This window comes from Diadema antillarum, unplaced genomic scaffold (genome assembly GCF_040938485.1).
Source record: "Diadema antillarum isolate AM-2024a unplaced genomic scaffold, OU_Dant_1.0 scf00000017, whole genome shotgun sequence".
NCBI lineage: Eukaryota > Metazoa > Echinodermata > Echinoidea > Diadematoida > Diadematidae > Diadema > Diadema antillarum.
Genome location: NW_027270906.1, coordinates 2,380,846 through 2,403,614, shown reverse-complemented (window position 1 = coordinate 2,403,614; position 22,769 = coordinate 2,380,846). Strand labels below are relative to the sequence as shown.

The 22,769-nt window shown below is 39.5% G+C and overlaps 1 protein-coding gene across 1 annotated transcript; it reads left to right on the top strand.

The window, feature by feature from the left end:
- The first annotated feature begins 15,257 nt into the window (after positions 1-15,257).
- On the top strand, positions 15,258-16,297 carry LOC139725605 (guanine nucleotide-binding protein subunit alpha-13-like). The gene is made up of 2 exons (XM_071636698.1): positions 15,258-15,281; positions 15,704-16,297. Exons 1-2 carry the CDS (start codon positions 15,258-15,260, stop codon positions 16,295-16,297), a joined length of 618 nt encoding a protein of 205 aa, XP_071492799.1.
- Positions 16,298-22,769: the final 6,472 nt, after the last annotated feature.

Below are 22,769 nucleotides of genomic sequence, written 5' to 3'. Positions count from 1 at the left end.
ACAACATCAGTGACTTGGAACTTGTGGGGAATGCCTACTTCCAAGATGCCAACCAATAAGATATACCAATGAATGGTGTAAAATATGATGATACAATAAGGCCTCTTGAAAGTTTTGACTAAAGTTTCATCGTTTGAAAAAAAAAGAAAGAAGTCACGATAAATGGCAGAAAACTGCAAAAAACTGCTTCATCACGTAGAAAGATGTACAGTACTACTAAATTCCTGCAACCCCTACAAAAAAACAACAAACAAACAAAAAAACAACATTGAACGGCAAGCCTAAATGGGCAGGAAATATGTGGATGCTTTACCATTTTCTCATCTTCAATGTTGATGAAGTAGCAACAGTTCACTTGCCCGTTCTTACCAGGAAAACATTTTTTTTTTGTTAATGACATTTTACTGGCCCAGAGCCAACCGCCTAGTAGTGATGTCAAGATTTTGTGAAAATCTGATTTTCCTCTGAAAAATCTGATTTTTTAGTTTGTTTTTCTTTTTAATATCAAGAAGTTGGCATCTCTTCAACTTTCAACACTGACTAACCTTTTAGAGTCAACTAGAATGTACTGCCTAAATCACGACTATGATATCAAAGTAAAAGAAATTGTAAAACGACAAAAGAAAAAAAAATTGATTCTAATGCCGCATTTGTCTTTTTGACACTGATAGGATAGGAGGCATCATGAAGCATATGTTATTTAATCCTAAAGCAGGGCTCAACATTATTGGTGGCCCAGGGCCACTGAAAATTGGTGTCTAGCCACCAACTATATGTTTTGGTGGCCCAATTGGGCTACTAATATTCAAAATAGATTGCTACTTTCGTTTTTATATCAGGCCACTCGATGTCTCTTTCGGGCCACCAAAATTTCATATTTAAAGATTTTGGTGGCCCGAACAGGCCACCTGACAAAAACACGAGTGTTGAGTCCTGCCTAAAGGATGTATGTTTACTGGTACAGTGTACTCCCATTATAAGAAAGTCCTCGGGACCGGCAGTTTTCTTTTGTTATATTGAAATTTCGTTATAACCGAACAAAAAAACAATGAAAAAAGATAGAGCTGATAATGTTGTGGTCTGAATTATTACTTCACTGTAACCGGAATTTCATTATAACCATGTTCGTTATAACGGGAGTGTGCTGTACTTCTATGCTGAATGTGATATTCCAAGTATCACATAGACCAAGTTCACATTGGTCCCCGTGACGCGGGGACAGCCACAAGAGATCCTATCTTTTTTACGACTGACCGTTCACATTGGTATCTCATCTGTCCCCGAGCTGTAGGGGCATTTTGGGGCTTGGAGCGAGCTCTGCCACTTGAATCCAGGCATAACGCATGTGCACATTTGATGACCACAGCTGGACGCTATCAATTGCGCCCCAAGGTCACTCTCCCCTCCAAATCTTGTCCCCGTACCCGACTTGCTTCGCGGGGACGAGGGGACAAGTCCCAGTGAGCGTTCACATTATGGTTTTGGAGGAGAAAGTCCTACGGCGTGGGACTTTCCCCGCATCGCAGGGACCAATGTGAACGCGGGGAGTATAGCTCCGATTCTGACTCCGAAATGCCCGCTTTGTCTTCATCTTTCTTAATGTGTACAGTGTATGTTTGTATTGAGCTAGTTTTGACAATCCATTGTACAGTGCTTATTCCAGCTGATCAAGAATTTGTGGAGATTTGTAGAAGCAACCATTCTGGGAGGGAAGTTCTCTGAATCTATGTGAGGTGATGTTCAAAAATCTCATTTGATTAATTTCATTTTTGACCACACTGACAACCTGCAAGGCTGGATTTGAACCATATGATTGTGCATCATAAAAGTCTGAAAAAATTCACACTGTCAGATATATTTTTGTGATATACATACATCGTTTTTGAATAAAGGTTTAAAGCATGTCATATGTAAAGAAAGTGCTTTCTGGAGTTATTATTTCTTTCTGTCTGGGTAATTTTCATGAACTCTCATCAACAAGAGAAAAGAAAAGAAGAAAGTGAACACTATTTTAAGCTCATATTTCTTATAGAATATTTGGCTAAAGATGAATGTATAATTGTATTATACATGTGTATCATATTAAAGGGATGGTATAGTTCTGGTTGAGATGGGGATTCAGGTTTGACTTTTTGTGAGGTAATTAGAAACCACATGCATGTATATGAAATATCAAAGAGCACACAATTCTAAGATTGATTAATGTTTATTTGATGGATGTAGGTTTAAAAATGGCTGAGGTATCTAAAAACAAATAAAAACAAAGTGGTCCTAATAAAAGGTGGGACCCACTTTGTGTATAGATATTTCTTTTAATACCTCTTTGAATCATACGCTTTTTAAGTATTTCATATACAGCTGTAAAAGGTTTCTGACTTATCTTGCAAGAAGTTAAAACCTGAATCCCTGTCCCAACTACAACTGTACTATCTCTTAAAAGATAATCTAGTTGGCTATCAACCTGGTAGGTCAATAAAAAAAGGAACCTGACACATAAGTGAACACATTCATGTTTTCTTTTCCAATGCACAAAAGTAAACATTGCAAAAATGAACAAGTTGTCATTCATATACAAGTGCTCTTCCCCATAACAATGAGAACAAAGGGCAAATTTAAGACAATAGGAAACATTAGTGAATTTGCAAAACTAAACCTATAATCTCTATACAGTGTCTTTGTAGCCCCAAGTATAAAGAAAGGCTAAGATAATGCAGGAAAATGAGTCTTCTGTCAAATCGGAATTTAAATAACACTAGAGCAGAAGCAATATTAACAAAAATGGTAGAAATTTGAATTAGAAAATTCAAAAATAATATTTGGGTCTTGAATTTGTCTCATGTATTCCTGGATTCATAAATTAAAAGAATGAAGTAAAGAAATTCCGTCCATTTAATCACATTTATGCCTTTACCTCCTAGCTAATTCGAAGTTGGAGTTGACAGAAAATGTTTATTTCCCCCTTGTAGTTCCCACTTTATTTTTACTTTAGGCTGTATAGAGATACAGAGGAACAGTCACAGTGCTGATGAGAAAGTTACTGGGACGTATAGTAAAACGGGGTGAATGCAACAAAACACGACATCACCATAGGACCTAACAACCTGTAACAAAACTTGGAAGTAATCCATACAGTGGGGACGCGATGGGAAATACGGCATAGTCTAGCCTGACTAGATACTCTGAGAACAGCGTCTGATAGCTACACGGTGTACATGTTCACTGAGGGAAAGCTGGAAAGAACAAGACTTGTGTCTCATATCAGGGGCGGATCCAGGAATTCTGTATAAAGGGGAGGCACCTTTACAAAATTAAAATTTCTTTTGTTAAAAAAAAATAAATAAAGAGGGGGTGCGCGCCCGGTGGCCCCCCCCCCCCCCCCCCCCGCCCGTTGATCTGCCCCTGCATATTGTAAATGAATGTCTATGTAGTAAATAATGAAGAGAGATAAATGGATAGATTAACAGACAAAAAATAAATAAAAAAGATGGATTGATAAATATGTGAATGAGACACAAAGATGATAAAAATTAAAGACAAATACATTTCAATAAGACTTCAGTTGTCTTATCAAAATGATAAGGAAAATAATGTATCATTACAGAATTTTTTATGAAAGGAAGGAATTTTTAATGGATGGTCAAATGAGTATGAATAGAAATTAGAAATAATTCTTGTGAAATTTTCTCATAATAGTATATAATTCGTTAAGAATTGAAATAAAGCATTATTAGGCATACACAAATAAGAATAAAGCACAAGTAAATTTGAGTACGTAGTGTCAAATATAGTATTATGTAACCTACAGTATTGCATTTTCAATGTTTATTGCATTGTGTACTTCTGAACGAAAGACATGTGGTAGTTCTTATCACAACTGAAAGAGAACATCCATGATTTTTGCTGCATTGTTCCTTGTTCGGAAATCAAACAATGACATCCTTGCACTCAGTTTACCTGTAATATGTCATAAGCCGATGACAGAACATGCTTTAGACTGTTGCATATTCTTTAATCTATAGGCCTATTGTCGTCCCCCCCCCCCCCCCCCCACTCAACTCAGGTGGTCATCGATCTGTACGGCATGCGCGTTCCCGATTTTTCGGGAAAGCAGTATATTTTAGCAATTTGAATAGTCCGGGGAAAATTCCTTGATATAGGGGGTCTTTTACTTTAATCAGGAGTAGTTTTCAAATTTTCAACTTTTAAACCCTCGAAAATTCTGAAATAAGGTTGCATGTTTTGCTGCAAAGCATGCCAGGCTTCTTTTCGCAGGACATTTCGCCACATGCGTCGCACCAAGGAGGTACTAGTACCTCCTTGGTCGCACGTATGTCGTGCTGCTTACGTTCACGAGCAGACGACGAGAGCAGATGGGGCCTACACAATGCATGCACAGAGCAGGCCGAGGTGCAAGTTCTATTTCGTGGAAAGTGTCCAAATTGTCGGAGTTGTGCAAACTTTGACGGGGATCCAGAGTCGTGTGGGGGCTACCTATGTGCCATGGCACATTCAGGTCAGTAGTTTGTCCTGTAATTTGTAGCAAATTATGCAATATTATGTGTACAGTGTATCAGAATTTCTAACTCATTTGCCTATACGTCAGTGGAACAGAGTCCCATTTAAGTGCAACTACAAGTAAGTCAATGGTGATCAGTGGCGTATCTAGGGGGGGGCAAGGGGGGCACGTGCCCCGGGCGCCACTCCTTGGGGGCGCAAAAAACGGAAAAAAAAAACGAAGAAAAGAAGAAAAAAAAAGGAAAAAAAAACGAAGAAGAAGAAAAAAAGAAAAAAGAAGAAGAAGAAGAAGAAGAAAAAAAAATCGCCCGGAAGGGGGAGGGGAGGGAGAATGGCGGGGGGCAGAAAACCAAATCAAACAAGATAAAAACAAAACATGATGATGACGCGGACAAAATGACAATGTTTATTGTGTTCACACAAGAATTCCATGTTCCGTAAGCTGAAATACAAACATTTTCGGCGCGCTCGCTGCGCTCGCTCGCCAAATATATATAAAAAAGAAGGTAAGAACAAAACTTGATGATGACGCAGACAAAATGACAATGTATATTGTGTTCACACATGTCATTTAATATTTAGCAGGCAAAATGTTTCACTGAGCAGCGGCTGCAATTTCGTTCTGAAGCGATCGCCAATTGGATCAAAAGGCGCCAACGGTTTCGAACATGGGGGGGGGGGGCAAAAAACCCCAAATCAAACAAGATAAGAACAAAACGCAATGATGACGCGGAAATTATACAAATTTCGGCTCACTCGCTCGTACTAATTTACAGTACTTTTTCAAGTCCTCAGTTTGGTGGTATAAATCGTTATCTATATAAGGCCGTCACTATATCTTGATTAGAATTGTAAGATTTAATAAGCAAAAAATGACAAGAGTTCCATGTTTAGCAAGCTGAAATATAAAAAATTTTCGGCTCGCTCGCTGCGCTCACTCGCCAAAAGTTATCAAAAAAAGGAAGAAGAAGATAAGAACAAAACGTGACGATGACGCGGACAAAATGACAATGTCTATTGTGTTCACACATGTCATTTAATATTTAGCAGGCAAAATGTTTCACTGAGCAGCGGCTGCAATTTCTTTCGTTCTGAAGGCGATCGCCGATTGGATCAAAAGAGGACACCAACGGTTTCGAGCATACGGGGGGGGGCGCAAAAAAATCAAAAAAGATAAGAACAAAACGTAATGATGACGCGGAAATATACAAATTTCTGCTTAGGTTTGTTGGTATAAATCGTTATCTATAAGGTCGTCACTATATCTTGATTAGAATTGTAAGATTTAATAAGCAAAAAATGACAAAAATTCCATGTTTTGTAAGCTGAAATACAAAAATTTTCGGCTCGCTGCGCTCGCTCGCCAAAATCTATATATTTTATTATATATTAAAAAAGAGAGATAAGAACAAAACGTGATGATGACGCAGAAATATACAAATTTCGGCTCACTCGCGCGCACTAATTTAGAGTATTTTTTTTTAGTCCTCAGTTTGTTGATATAAATCGTTATCTATAAGGCCGTCACTATATCTTGATTAGAATTGTAAGATTTAATAAGCAAAAATTGACAAGAATTCCATGTTTTGTAAGCTGAAATACAAAAATTTTCGGCTCGCTCGCTGCGCTCGCTCGCCAAATTTTTTTATATATATATAAAAAAGAGAGATAAGAACAAAACGTGATGATGCCGCAGAAATATACAAATTTCGGCTCACTCGCGCGCACTAATTTAGAGTATTTTTTAAAGTCCTCAGTTTGTTGATATAAATCCTTATCTATAAGGCCGTCACTATATCTTGATTAGAATTGTAAGATTTGATAAGTAAAAAATGGCAAGAATTCCATGTTTTGTAAGCTGAAATACAAAAATTTTCAGCTCGCTCGCTGCGCTCGCTCGCCAAGATTTATCAAAATTCGTAAATTACCCTCAAAAGACCGCTTTTAAGTGCTTGAAAAAAGCATATCATGTAGATTTTTGTTAAAGTCCCTACCGGGATGGGGTTGGGGTTGAGAAATTAGGGGCGCAATTTTTGCGCTTGCCCCGGGCGCCGTTTCCCCTAGATACGCCACTGATGGTGATATATAAACAACCCCTTCCTGGATGAACTGAACTCGCACCAACACATTTGGTCCCCATCTCAAGTACTTTTAAGAAACAAAGTCCTGACTCGACTGGACTTCAAAATTTTGCTCAAAAATTTCACCTTTTCTGTAGGCTATGTGACACCACTAAAATGCCCAAGTACTGTATTGAATTTCTTTCTGAGGATCACTTCTTCATGGCATGCCCCCACTACTTGCCATTCCAGTCTGTACACTACCATGCCCTTGTTAGTTTATATACAACATGTAGGCATATCCGGGGCATATCCGCGGCATATCCGCATGGATACTACTCTAGCATAAGAATTAGCCTAATACCACTTGCCAATATATGTGCACGCATGCCTTCATCCCTGAGCTGCGTCAGCTATAAACATTAACAAGGGTAGGGTAGGCCTATAGTAGAGTTCCATTTTTTATGAATGATTTAGATGGTATTAAAATTACGTTTTTTGTTAGTCTGAACAAAGTGAATTGCAATGCCACAGAAAAGTGAAATTTTGAAAATAAGCCTTGTTCTGATCAAGAATTCACACTGTGTTGGACAAATTTGTCCTACATCACTGTCTGTTCCTCCCTACCCATACACGTAACATAAAAATGATTACCACGCTTTTGTGCATTTCACTGTCTATGTGGTCCGGCACTTACTTATTTCAATACACGATTCTCTTTATTTCTTCATCAGACATGTCCATCTGTATAATCCCAACCTGGACCTTGAGTGAAGGAAAGTGCTGTGGGAAGTACATATTTTCTGGTATATTCAACATAATAAATATCTTCCTCTCCATTCAGGTGCTGATTTTTTTTTTTTTTTTTTTTTTTGGGGGGGGGGGGGGGTTCCATCCATATACGCACAGTCGTAGTCAAGCGCAGTGGCGGATCCAGGCAGGGGTGCAAGTAACCTTTTGACAAGGCCTCGTGGCTGAAGAGTGAGACAACTTGCCACACCGAGGCATTGCGAAACGGACCAAGTGGCTATATACCTGCCACTCGGTCTCACGTTCACTCGTTCCCTATAGTCTTCTCCAAGCCTCAGCGTCGAAGCCTTGTCAAAAGACTAGATAGGGCGCAAGGGGCGAACCCCCCCCCCCTTATTTTTTTTCTTCAAATATATGTCTTTTATTATTCTAATTCTATTAGGCCCTGCTCGCCTTTGATCGCCTTTGATATAGCGCGGTTTTCAAACATTTTCTTCAGGTTGACTATGTATGCGTCCCTCGCGACGATTTGAATTTTTTTCTTCTTCTTCTTTTCTATCTGAACCCAAAGCGATAGAACGCTGTGAGAACGCTGTATTTATGACGAACACATGCTCGATTATTTTTATGAACGCCTTTTGAACTGCGATAATCGTAATGGACATTAGTACGATGTCGTTATTCGCTGAAAGCTACACGCTCTTAAAATATGCTTTGGGTGCGATCTGATCTAGCCAATATTATCCGATCTATAAACGCTATAGGCCCATTATGTAAAAGACCATAATAAGCTGTAAGCGACCTCTGAGATGATTATTATCTTCACGCTGTTTGCCCGTCCAGAGAGCTGAAAAGTGCCCGATGTGCCTACAAATACCCCGATTTCACTTCCATTCCCAACCAAAAGTGGCCTAATCTGGTACAAATGGAATCATATAAAGCTCTTTATTTCATCAATGGATTTCCCAAATTTCTTTGACTGATGTTCTCATAGCTTGTTTGTTTGTTTTTTGTTTTTTTATATATCCTTGCTTTTATACCTTGTCATCTTTCTGTTGTAGACTAGATGGTAGACTGGATGGTCTGTTAATCTGCTTTGGTTTTCTCTTCCCTCCTTCTTCTTCTTCTTCTTGATATTCTCTTTCTATAGATGTTTCATCTGCTACTTCTTCAGCCTCGACAGGTGTAGCAAGAACTTCTTCGTCCCCCTAGCTGACATTTTCCTCTCTTGAACCACCTCCATCTTGGCAAAGCATGTTTGGTCGGCAGCAAAACAAGGGTAATATATTATGATATCGTTTGATTCGGCGAAGATGACCGCTTTTATATCGGCGAGAGCGGGATTCGGGCGCAAATAAAGCGCAGGATGCAGGAGCAGCGTATAGTTGTAATGAAAACAGCGTTACTGAGAGCGAGGTTGCAATTAAGTTGCGTACAGAGTTATAAGTGTCATCTATATAGGGTGGATGTAGAGCGCCTATTACAGCGGGATAGTGATAGTTGTCCTTTGATCTTATTATTCAGGGGCGTCACCAGCTTTTTTTCAAGGGGGGTGCGTTTTGACACTAAATGTTTACGAGATTTTTTGGACAGACATTTGGAATATAGGAAGCTCTCAATCCCTAGACTTTTACTGTTTTTTTTTTTTTAGGGAAACCAAGCGGGGAAAGGGCACCGGCGTAGCTAGGATTTCATCTTGGGGGGGGGGGGGGGGTGGTAGTATGCGAGGGAGCGAGCAAGGGTGGGGGGAGGGTGTGGAAGTGCCGGAGGGGGTTGTACCCCCTTTAAATGGATTATGGAATGCGGTGTGAAACGACAAATTACTGGCAGCGATATCAGGAGAATGGCATAACGACTACATGCGAGCGAGAGGAGCGAGCGAGCTTGAAAATTTTGACATTTTACAGTCCCAAAACTGCCATTTGGAGCCATATTTTTTCGCTTTGGAAATAAAGGAGGGGTGGGTTGTGCAACGGGCGCAACTGCGGTAATTACTGGTAGCAAGATCAGGAGAATTGTATAACAATTCAATGCGAGCGAGCGAGCTTGAAAAATTTGACATTTTACAGTCCAAAAACAGCCGTTTGTAGCCATATTTATTTACTTTGGAAATTGAGGGGGGCGCAACTGCTGGCAATTACTGGCAGCAACATCAGGTGAATGGCATAGCAATTAAATGCGAGCGAGCGAAGAAAGCGAGCTTGAAAATTTTGACATTTTGCAGTCCAAAAACTGCCATTTGGAGCCATACTTTTTCGCTTTGGAAATAAAGGAGGGCGGGGGGGGGGGGCGCACCGGGCGCAACAGCCGGCAATTGCTGGCAGCAACATCAGGAGAATTGCGTAACAATTAAATGCGAGCGAGCGAGCGAGCGAGCTTGAAAATTTTGACATTTTACAGTAAAAAAACAAAGAAACTGCCGTTTGTAGCTATATTTCTTCGCTTTAGAATTTAAGGGGCGCATCGGGCGCAACTGCTGGTAAATACTGGCAGCAATATCAGGAGAGCATAATGATTACGTTCGAGCCAGCGGAACGAGCGAGCTTGAAAATTTTGACATTTTACAGTGCAAAAACTGCCATTTGGAGCCATATTTTTTCGCTTTGGAAATAAAGAAGGGGTGGGGCGCAACGGGCGCAACTGCCAGTAATTACTGGCAGCAACATCAGGAGAATTGCATAACAATTAAATGCGAGCGAGCGAGCGAGCGAGCTTGAAAATTTTAACATTTTACAGTCCAAAACTGCCGTTTGTAGCTGTATCTTTTTCGCTTTGAAAAATAAGGGGGGCGCACTGGGCGCAATTGCTGGTAATTACCCGGCAGCAACATCAGGAGAATGGCATGACGATTAAATGCGAGCGAGCGAAGCGAGCGAGCTTGAAAATTTTGACATTTTACAGTTCAAAAACTGCCGTTTGTAGCTGTACTTTTTTAGCCTAGGAAATTAAGGGGGGTGGGGCGCACCGGGCGCAACTGCCGGCAATTACTGGCAGCAACATCAGGAAAATTGCGTAACAATTAAATGCGAGCGAGCGAGCGAGCGAGCTTGAAAATTTTGACATTTTACAGTAAAAAACAAACAAACTGCCGTTTGTAGCTGTATTTCTTCGCTTTAGAATTTAACGGGGCGCATCGGGCGCAACTGCTGGTAAATACTGGCAGCAATATCAGGAGAGCATAATGATTACATTCGAGCGAGCGGAACGAGCGAGTTTGAAATTTTTACATTTTACAGTCAAAAAACTGCCGTTCTTAGCCATATTTTTTCGCTTTGGAAATTAAGGGGGGAGGGTCACCGGGCGGAACTGCTGGCAATTACTGGCACCAACATCAGGTGAATTACATAACAATTAAATGCGAGCGAGCGAAGAGAGCGAGCTTGAAAATCTTACATTTTACAGTCCAAAAACTGCCGTTCTTAGCCATATTTTTTTCGCTTTGGAAATTAAGGGGGCGCGCACCGGGCGCAACTGCAGGCAATTACTGGCAGCAACATCAGAAGAATGACATAAAGATTAAATGCGAGCGAACTGCCGTTTGTAGCTATATTTTTTCGCTTTGGAAATTAAGGGGGCGCACCATGCGCAACTGCCGGCAATTACTGGCAGCAACTTCAGGAGAATGGTATTACGACTACATGCGAGCGAGAGGAGCGAGCGAGCTTGAAAATTTTGACATTTTACTGTCCAAAAACTGCCGTTTGCAGCTATTTAATTTTTTTTTTCACTTTGGAAATTAAAGGGGGGGGGGGACGCCCGTTGCGCCCCCTCCCCCTGGATCCGCCACTGTAGTCAAGGGTGTGGGTTTATATTGGACTGGGGGAGGTATGACCAGCGAGGTGGCGTCGAAGTGACCAAGCGGGGAAAGGATGTCCAAAATCTGCACTTTCGAGCATCCCCTAAACTAATTGTGCGTGTTTGTTTGTGGAAAAGTTAGGAATTAGCCCAGGTCAAGTCTTTTTTCTCGGCAATGCAAGACATTTTTATATAGACTAATATGTAAAGCAACACCGCAAAATCAATGATCTAGCTTTGATATAACGAAGCGGATAGTACAAAGGTATACATTCTACATCACATTGCGCAACATTGTAGCGACTCTTCGTTCGGATGTACTGAGTAGATTGCGCACATCCTGCTTATATGCAGAATGCCAACCAGGAATCACAATCTTTTGTCGGGTCCGGGCTTTTTGAGCAATGTTTCACACTATATACCTATTTAATTATGGTTAAAAGAAATCATAGAAAAATATCTTATTTCTGGATCACCCTTTAATTCAAAAGCAGTCTACTAACACTTGAACTACTAGCCGGGTTCACACGTACAAAAAACTCGGGATGACGATCGCGATGCAAATCTCGAGATTTGTATCCAGCTAATTGGTGTACGTGTGAACCCGGCTACTATTTCGGAAAATCTTTTTTTTTTTTTTACCAGCGGATTGGGAGGGGGCGCACCCCCCCCCCCCCTCCGGAGTTACGCCACTGCTTTTGGGTGAAATAATTGGACAGATATCTTGAATTCTAACAAAAAAGCAAGAAAATCTTTTCGTCACGGGAATTATGATTAGGCCTATGTGGGGTGGGGCAAATGGTGCGATTGCCTTCCAATATTTTTATGGGGGCATTATTTTTCTTTTCTTTCAAAAGCAAGAAAATCTTCTCATTTCGGGAATTACTAATTATGGGGGGGGGGCAAAACTAAAATATGCTTGCCCCTCCATTTTTTTTTCTTTTCTTTTAATGAGGCTGTAAGGCTCGCTCTTGGGCTGGCAATATGGATTGGTCAGAAGTAACGTACATAGACCCTACGAAGTAGCACACGTACATGCAAACGTGTATAAGTGCTCCGTATCGCACGGATGTACAGTACGGTCGATAAATAGTAAACACTGTAGAATACTAGTAGATACAGCAATCAGTGCTGCCAGAACCAGGGGTGCGAATTGTTTTTGCCGACGATTTGTGTGTGTGTGTGTGTGTGTGTGTGTGTGTGTGTGTGTGTGTGTGTGTGTGTGTGTCCCTTGTGCAAAATAAAAAAAAATGGAAAAGAATAATTACTTAGCGTCCGGCGTTATAGTCGCTCGCAGACTGATTTATTTTATTTTTTTATTTTTTTAAGGATCTGAAGGGGGGTGCGTTCGCACCCAACGCACCCCCCCCCCCCCCTGGTGACGCCCATGTTATTGTTACGTTACGTCCCGTAGAAAGGCCTCGCTATAAATGATACGTTCATCCCGATGTCTTTACGTTGCAATTACGTTCTTCCCGCTTGCCTTATAGGATCCCAAGTGGGAAAATTTTGATCGGGACGATCGGCGGGAAAACTTTGAACATGTTCAAAATTTCTTGCCGATCTAAAACAAAAATGCCTGTTTCTGTCCCGTCATCACAACGGTGCTGCTATATAGAATGCTTCTGTGTAAACGGATCCCTGAACGCATTTGCCGCTCTTCCACGATCTGATGGATTGAGATAATAGATAAGGTTCCAGATAGTGATAGTGCTATGGAACGGGAGCTTAAGTGCATTATTCAAAGTCAATATATTGCCACTCAAAAACAAGAGGTATCATCTTCCTTCTTTTCTATTTAACAAGCAATTCATTGAATGACAATGTTTAAGTTATAGCATCTTTACCCTATAAAAAGCTCTCAAAATGTGATTATTTTTTTACATAATTATTTTTTTGGTCTCAAAAGTCCTTGTGACCGTGTGGGGGGGGGGGGATCCCCACACTCCCCCCCCCCCCCCCCCCCCCCCGCTCGATTGTTAAAATTCTGGATCTGTCACTGCAGTGTATTTTTGTTTTTATATTCGCGTACATATAAATTGTCTTCGAAATAATCTTAGGGAAACTCATGATGAATTCAGTGCCACAGGTTAAACATCTGCAACGCAAATGCATTGTGTATTCGTAATCTGATGTCAATTAATGCATGCACCATGTGCAGACGTCTGTAAAGCACAAATTTCCATGAAAAGTCACATTAATTTAGACATCTTTTCCTTTTTTTTTTTTTTGCAATGTTTCCCCTTCCAGTCCAATTTGAAGTCAACTGCACAGAGTCCAGAGCAAGCCTGAAAGTCGGAATTAGGATAGCTGATACGTATACAGAGCACGCACATAATGTGTAGTCCGCCCTCTTTCTCAGTATAAGTTGAACCTCTGGCGGATCATGAATGATCGAGCATACTTCCCTGCCTCACTGCAAGTTCTTCTATAGGGAAATTGATTCATTTCGAAACCTTGGCAGACCACAATACTTAGCATAAAATCATTTAAAAAAAAGAAGTACAAACGACTGCGGAAGAGCTATTCATAAAAGTATCTCGAGTTTGAAGTTTGAACTCCGGCATGCAGATATTGCGCAATCTTTGCTGAGAGGCGCCATCGATTCTCTGTTCGGGGCAAAGATCAGTGCAGGGCCGCACCCTCTGCTCAACTTCAAGGCAGGGCGTCCCCTGCAGACCACCACCGAAATGGTGATAATGAACGTCAATATTGCCTGTTTGCTCGGAGAAGGTCACGGCGCGCCGTGATCGGGCAGCTGTATGGATGTGGAATACAGTGTAGTTTGTTAACAACCGTGGCTCGACTGGAACAGGTACTGCAGCTGTATAATAGGCGCGATCCCGTTAATTGCACAACCGAAGGAAAGACCAAATCTTGATGTTACAAGATGGCAAGCTGTTACTGTTGCATACTGTGTCCGAATGAGAGGAAACTTAGCAAAGCATGGAGCAAAGCAATAGACAGACGGCTAAAGAAAGACGGACGGAGGCTTCTTGAGGAAGATAAAGTCGTAATGATGGGAATGGCAGAGAGTGACAGGGATATGTTTCTAAGGCATTTGCGAATCCGCTTCGAACACGATGATACCGTTGACGAGTCCCTGATCGAAGAGTTTCGACCTATCATCTACGGTAACATCATCCAAGGCGTTCAAATGCTGGTGATGGCTCTTAATCTTCACAATGTACCCTGGAGTGATCCAAGAAACGAGCAATACGCAGCGCTTATCATGGACTGTGATCGCGATGCGAAATTGGCGCCAGAAAAGTTCAGGAAATATGTAGGACCCTGTCGAGCCCTGTGGTCGGACTCTTCTATCCAAAGTATTTTTGAAGATGTTGCAGCTTTTGGTCTGGTGAGTTGACTCAGTGTGATTGCTTACACTGAATCATTACCACAATGATAGCAGTGTTACCATTACCTTTTGAACGTAACCTTGTCCTTGTTTTAGACCTTTTCTACCATCACTTTTAGGATCCTGCATATAGGGCCCGTCATGAGTACAAGTATTGATATTTACCCCCGAGATATACCCACTGAAAGGGGAACGGAATATAGAGCAATAGTAGTGGGGCACATCAGCGAAGTTTGAGGAAAATCGGACAATCCAAAGTTATGAATCTTTAAACTTTTGGTGCTGCCATTGCCCGATGAGGAGACTGCAGTTGTACAATACTTTGTGACGTCATGTTTGGAAAACGATATACAAAGAAAATATGTACATGTATTAAGAAAATTCCACAAAATTTCCTCTTTTTTTAATGAGAAGTACGCACTCCGCCCTCGATTTAGTACGTACAGACATAATATAACGGTAATATTCTCCCTGTTTTCTAAAAGATGGAAGTCAAGTGCTCTTTCTCTGTGCCAGCAAAGTGAAAATATTTGAATTTTACATTTCAAAATGAAATAAAAAGTAGAAATGAAACATCCTCATTGACATTGTGTGAATTTCTTCCACAGCCGCAGTATCATTGTGATATGACAAGGTATTTTCTGGACAGAATCAATCAAATTGGCTCCATGGTAAGTTCAAATAGCATTGGGTTTTTTTTTTAATGAATGTCAATCTTTGCTATCTTCTGCATTTTGTGGGCTCTTGCTCGTTTAATCAATTCAAACAATTCCTGCATAATGCTAATACACAGTGCCCCAAAGGTAACAAACCATGACAAGGATAAAGAACAGACGGGAACGTTTTGCAAGCCAAACAAAGATGATATTTTGACAACATTGAGCAATATTATTGTCCTACAATATATCAGCCTCTGAGAGTTTAGTTCAAATTTACATTTAGTTTCACTGCAGCTTACAGCACTATATGATTATATATATACATATATGATGATATACACGTATATCAAAATGAATATTCATTTTCAAGTATCACTTCATTCGAAAATAGGAATGATGATAATTATATTCCAACAAAGTCATGTAAACAGCATAGAGTTGATAACAGAGTCAGGGGACATGATAAGATTATCTGGCAGATTTATAACACAATGTGTCAACATCGCCCATTTTATGAATTGGGAAACCTCAACCTCTCTCTCAAACATATACACATTTGACATTAGGACTATGTTCCAAGCAAGGGGGACATTCTACACTGTAACAGGCCAGAAGATGGGGCCAGAGAGCTGGTCGTCAGCAGCACCTACACGGATTCTCGTCTTCACATCACAGACGTCGGTGGGATGAGCATTGCACAGTCCAGAGTACGACAGATCTTTTATGATGTGGAGTGCATCATCTTTTTCGCGTCGGCCCAGGACTTCGGCCCAGTCCCCTCGGTGAATGGCATCTCAATCCCGCTCCTCGAGGCATGCGACCTCTTTGACGCTGTCATCAACGACGTTCACCTGCGATCCGTTCCCATCCTCCTCGTCTTTACCAAACTGGACGCGCTGGAAGAAAAGATCAAGTGTAGGAGCATCAAGGAGTCCTTCCCAAACTTTAAGGGTAAAACTCATGATATAAAGGACGTCAAGAAGTTCATTGCAGACCTATTTCTAGAGAGGAGTCACAAGAGAAAAGAGCAGCCGTTTCACAGCTTTGTTACGCTGACAAGTGCTGATGATGCAAATGATCTCTTCTCCCGTGTTGAGACTAATGTCGTAATGAAGAGGCATCAAAAACATTCTCAGTTCATAGGATACCGTCGTTTTTAGGATAAAGCTATACCAAGTGAAAATCGCCAACAAGGTGATCCCTATAATTAAAACTAAATGAAGTACGATACTCTTCGGATGTGGTTCACACATCACACACTGAATTAAGCCTGCCGCACACTTAACGATCAGATCTGTCGATTACGACCTTTAAGACCGGAAATGTGACGTCACTAGCCTTGCTAGTTTCCAGTCGTGCGACTGGATTCAGTCAAATTTTTACCATTGAACTCGTAAGATTTTGTTCTTTTGATCGGATTTACTGATATTCGAACTGGATTTTCCCTTTATTGTCAATCGTAGAGATTTGACATGCCGAATTTTCACTACCGGTTGTGGGCTTTCAGCCAATGACGTTACACAGTATAATGTAATGAAGCCACAATAACGGTCGTACAAATCCTAGTTGTGTATCGTATAGTAGTAGCAGTGTGTGGTGTCAAGTTGTCTCACCTCTCTGGTCATGCGACCGGTCTTATCGTGTATAGTGTGCGATGGGTTTTAAAGAACCCATATTCGAAGGAATAGCAGAAGGAAATGGTTAAAGTCCAAACTAGACAAAAGCGAAAATAATTATGAATATATTTCAACCTCAAAAATAAAACTGAAACCAAGTTCATGCTGTAATCACCAACAGTTTATTTCGGCTCACAAATTTTCGAGCGATTCGCTCTTCCTAAAGTGTTCTTGATTATCAGTATATCATAAGGTGATAGCATCACTATTTGCTCCATGCAGATCTCCGTTGACTGTAGGCTGAATTGTATTTTTTTTCAGAAACACGCCATGTTTCATGATATGCTATTGTTTAAGCACTGTACATGTAATTTGGCTGATTGACAGCTGCAGCTGTTCATAAGGTGCTTTACTCACTGTCTGCCTTAAGATGTCATAACCAAAGCATCATGCTGAATTTTTGATAGTAATTTTCTCTTGTCCACCTGCTCATCATGCATGTTGTATACATTCAATTGTGATGTAAGATGAAATAATAATTATTCAATGAATGTATACATCGTCATCCACTTTGGCTGATCACAACATGGTCCTATTATGCAAATGTATACGTGTATACAGTAAACTCTATGTAAGCGTGCATACGCGAGAAAATCTGTCGATTTATCCATAAAGTCAACGAGATGTCGACTTTACATAGTTATAGCATGCATGAGAAATATTTTCAATCAAATTTGCAGTTGTTGAACATTCTGATTTGTAGGATGATGTGACATCGGTCTGATGCAATAAAATCTTGTTATATCGGTGTAACATCTCGATGTTTGAACACATAGACTGTCGACTTACACTGGAAAGTCCATGAGAAGCAGCATTAGCCAAAAATCGGACCTTTTAATTGCGTCGACAATAAATGCCCACTTTTGCGAGGTTTACTGTATTGTGCCTGTATACATGTACTAGGTACATGTATTTCAAAAAACATTTTCCACTTTTGATGCTTAATCATTCAAAAACTATATATCAGATAACACTGTCATTGATATGAGTGATAGTTGAATAGTGTACAATTTGGTTGAATGTGGTTTGAATATGAAAGCATAAATCAGTTTCATGAAATCCATGATTAATTTCACTGTTAGGTTCCAGATTTTGCTCTATTTTCAACCCTCTGTACAAAATTTCACTCTGCACAGGGGTCAATGGGTGTGTATGGGAGTGTGTGGTTAACACCCTGACAATGGTCCTGAACAATGGCCAGGCTTTGAATGCTTCATTATTTATTCATGAGAAATTCCACTATCACAACTAGTCTTTATTCAGCCTCTGGCAGTATCTGTGTAAAGTCAAACGCCTGCCGATACTGTCGTTGAGTCGCGACAGTGCTCTCCCTACTTCTGAAAAACGAAATTATACAATGAATACCTTCTGTTCTATCGTAAACATGGTGACAGGAAGCAAAGAAAATCAATTAGAGTATACACTTGTGTATATGGAGCCTTGAATACATCTACTGTAAAACAAATCGCCCCAATGATAAATGCTGCTAAACTCTTTACCAAAAAGGATCTCTTTTCATCGAAAAAGCGAAAAAATTATCAGACTATTTAATTAGTGGACAGCTGTATTAAATTGAGGAACTTTAGATCATTTATGCTTATCTATATCCCAAATTTAGTGATATGTGAAGCAAAATTTGAAAATGATTGCCAGCTGGAATGAAATGTGGTGTTTGCAAGCACATGGAAACGTATGCTTACTTTTTTCCATGTGCATACATTTTACCCTAAGTTATTATACCGTGCATGAATTCAGATTCCAGCAGTGCCCAGGGCAATCCACATGAATTATTGATTAAGCATTCATGTGCAGGGAGCGCGAGACTGACGCTTAGTCAACAGGTGGTTCAGGCATGTCCATTGTTCAGAGCCATTGTCAGCACACACTCACACACACGTCATTGGTTTCTGTGCAAAGTTCAATTTTTGTACAGAGGGTTAAAATCTGACCAAAATCTGAAACCTTACTTCAAAATCAATCTTAGATTTAATGAAACTGATTTATGCTTTCACATTCAAATTACCTCCAACAAAATTGTACACTATTCAGCTATTACTCATATCAATATCGGAAGAATAGTTTTTTAACTATTAATGATCAAAAGTGGGAAATGTTTTTTGAAACACCTAGTATATCAGTGTATATAATATGTGCATGATGTATACGTGTGTTCGTGTGTATGTACGTATGATGCATGTGAATGAACTTGATTGAAAACATGAAGCAGTGTAATGTGAGATTTTTTTCCATCTTCCTGTAAAAAATTTGAGAAAAAAGAGTAACATATATTTAGATGTATTTTGATCATGTAAATATTGTGTAAATCATTATACTCAGTCGAATTACGTGATGTTGGTGGTATAATGGCCAACACGCAAGACCAATGATATACTAGTACTTTGCCTATTAGCTGTTACATGCAGTAGATGTATTTTGTCTTCGAAAGCCAAGATAACACAAAAAGTATAATAGTTACGCCATCTATATAATAGAAACAAGTAGAAAAAGTGTATGCCCATACATGTTATGAAGAGTCGGGAATAATGATGTATTTTACATCAATCATTTCACCCTCTTTCTCTTTCAGTACTGTATTTTGTGGCTTCATTTAGAACTTTATGCAGACATTTTCTTTGCCTAATTGTCGTGTTTGTGTATAGCACACATTTTTTAAGTATATCGTACTAATTAAGTAGTGTATTTAGGGGCTTTTCTTTATATTGTCATTATTGTGGATGAGAACATGAAAATTTTATCTCCTAAAGGAGCATAGCGTGTGTGAAGATGTAGTAACCATTACAATTAAATTTTATACATAAACACCATCTGCTTAAAACAATCAATTTGACATGATTTTTCATTGTGCGTGATGTGTGTGTGTCATATCTAGAGAAACACAAGAACTCATCTACACTTTCTTAATTTTCTCTCTCATTGTCATATTCTAAAGAACAATTAACAGTAGAACAAAAGGAAAACATATAGTTTGAAAGAAACTTCGGAATTTCAAACGTGGGCATCATCTGTATGGGCAGTCTGGTCAAACACTTCTAGTCCAGTCAAAATACGACAAAAAGTGGGTTAACCCCCAACTGATTGCAGCAGAAACGATTCCACTTGCATTATTTTGACCTGGAAGACCTGTCAAAACAACATATCAAAACTTCCCTAAAATTCGAGTGGTGGATTAGTGTCTAATTTGCATAAAGTCAAAATGGCCGCCATATACAACCTATCTATGCCCATATCTCGGGAAATAATCTGCAGAAAGTAAATTCTAGCGTCTAAACCTTTTTTTTTTAAGGTCAAGGAATACAATTATGATATCTGTAGTAACTTTCAAGCATCCCTATATAGTTTTTGCATACATTCGCATATACATGCAAAATGGCCGCCATATTGCCTGTGCAAGCCCATAGACCTATCTCCGTATTTTATCTGTAAATGACCCCTTGTCGTCTGTGGTCTTAATTCTATATACTGCTAAGAATCATTAATGTAGCACACTCTAGAATAAGTCGCTAAAGATCTGCATAAATTTACATTTTATAGTATCTATTCAAATTACAACGTGTATACCTATGTTTATATAGATACAGGTATACCCGTATATAACCTACCGCGTAATACAGATACATAACTTGCAGAACGTTACATGATCAGGACATGTGCCTATAACCGTGAGTTCAAGTGCAAAAATGTTGGCACAATACCATTCACAACCAAAATGATTATCCTTTCACCTACAACAGTTGCATAAATATGCATTGATTAATATAGTCACATTACATTTTTTTTTTCTTTTTCAGATTAAGTCTCTGAACATGTTCATGTGGCAGGAATTGTTTATGATATCTCGTAACTGAATGTAATCTGATAATTTTCCGTCCGAATGCTTACCCGTGTCTTTATTTCAATACTTTTTTCATTTATCATTTATTTCCATTTTTCTCTCATATAGCTTTCAAAGTGTGTACGGTACACAAAAATTGGTCTGCAATCATTCAGCAGAATTTTTTCGAACATTTTTGTTCTATCTGTGATGATTTACCTCCATGTTTAGTTGATACCCGTGCATGTCTTTTGTTGCAAAACTTTTGGTAAAGGCATGTTTATCAATGAGCAACGTAACGTAAGTCATATGACCGTGATAAAAGTGATTTTGTCATATTTTTGCGCGGTTTCACCCAGTGACTTTCTGAAAAATGTAATGCTTTTTTATTCACAGCCAGATACATAAAAAAAAGAAATGCCTTAACATTTCTATTACTAATACACTGGATTCATCAGTCGATCAATATATACAAACAGCGTCCTTCTCGTCGGCTTCAAGCTCATACGACATAAATTCTGTCTTACTTTTACCATTTTTCATGTTATTGTTTCTGCATCATTATTAAAAGAAATGTTTTTTATTGCCTTGAGGCTTCGCACTGTTAAAATTTTTCAGCACCACACATTTTTTTTCCTCGGAAATGCAAGCAGCATGAAGGCTGAATTTAATCGTGCTGGTGAAAAAGCAGTCTGACGTAAGATAAGAAACAAAATACATAACATTATTCTCTGTACCCGTGCAACGTTTCCAAAAGGTCCCTTCCCTCCACTTCAGCAGCAGCTTTTCTTCAAGTTAAACAGTGGAAGGGAAATGACATGTATACAATCATTGGAATTGGGACGATTTGAGGGAGATATGTTCCGATTACTACAGAAAAAGCTGCAGCTATTAAGGAACTCCTGAATGAAGTCTGATGCAATTGCAAGACAGGCTGTTAGCAACCAACAGTGTATATAGTTGCAGGGCAAACATACTTGACTGCACACATACCAGTGACAGATGTGGGCCATTATAGATCAGGCACTTGTAATCTTACATGTCTAAAATATGTGAGGAGTCAGATGAATGCTTTCCTAATTGGTGACATAGGAATAAGGAGCATTTCTTGAAAGACATCAACACAGTTTACAACAAACGTGAGACTTACCACGCTTCTTTATTATTCATATTATACTTCTGTATGAAATGGAGCCGAGATCTTGTTTGCTTTTATATAATCAACTGAAATATCACATTAAGGCCTACCCTATAGTCTAGAATCTATGGTAAAAACATGGAATACTTTGTGTGTAAGTGGGTTTACTTGTTTTACACTTTTATCAGAGATCTATGTACTCAGAGATCACATTACACGCCTTACTCATCAGTATTTTTTGCGAGCCAGAAAATGAAAATGATGTACTGGAAATGGAAGAAAGTTTTCTTGAAAACAAGTAACTTTGAATCGTTAGATTTTAAACTCATCTTAGCCAAAGGCTCAAAGACAGCGAGCTGATATTTCAAATAACCATCATTCATCGTCTGACGTCCGTCGTCAGTCATGCATACATTAAAAAAAAATAAAAAATCATTTTTCAGATTCTCTTTAAAGACCCCATGTAATGACAGATTTTCAGCAACAGAGTAGCATCCGTGGATGACAGACTATCAAGTTGTTCAAATTTAGGCACCATGTCCAAAAGATCCAAGAACCCCGAAATCAAGGAATCTATCATAAAAACTAACCATAAAAAAATAGAACCAGGTGTGTATATAGTGCAAAGTTAAATATCTTGGAGACTGCATAGTTTTAAGTTTGCTTTCACATTTTCATCTTCTTTTTAAAATATTAGGCCTACGCATTTTAGTACATGTGAGCACCGTGTCCCCCTCTGTATTTAGAGTCGCTGCTTTTATAAAACCAGAAGAGCATTGAATAAATACATCAGTGAGTGTATTAGCCTATACTTTCAAGATTGTTTATGGCAGATCCATGGGTGACCCCCTTGGGGCTAGTGCCATATAGGGACCAATTTTCTAACTTTCATCATCTTCATAAAAAGTAGGTTCAATTTGTTACCAAACTTGGCTGGTATCCATATCGGTAAAATGGTTACCATCCATGCACCCCATCCCCCCCCC

What these genes read in the sequence shown, in the direction of transcription:
- LOC139725605 (XM_071636698.1), top strand. Translation starts at nt 15,258, where the DNA reads ATGCTAATACACAGTGCCCCAAAG. An exon ending in TAATACACAGTGCCCCAAAG is followed by an intron (nt 15,282 to 15,703) that starts GTAACAAACCAT and finishes ATTTGACATTAG; the next exon opens with GACTATGTTCCAAGCAAGGG.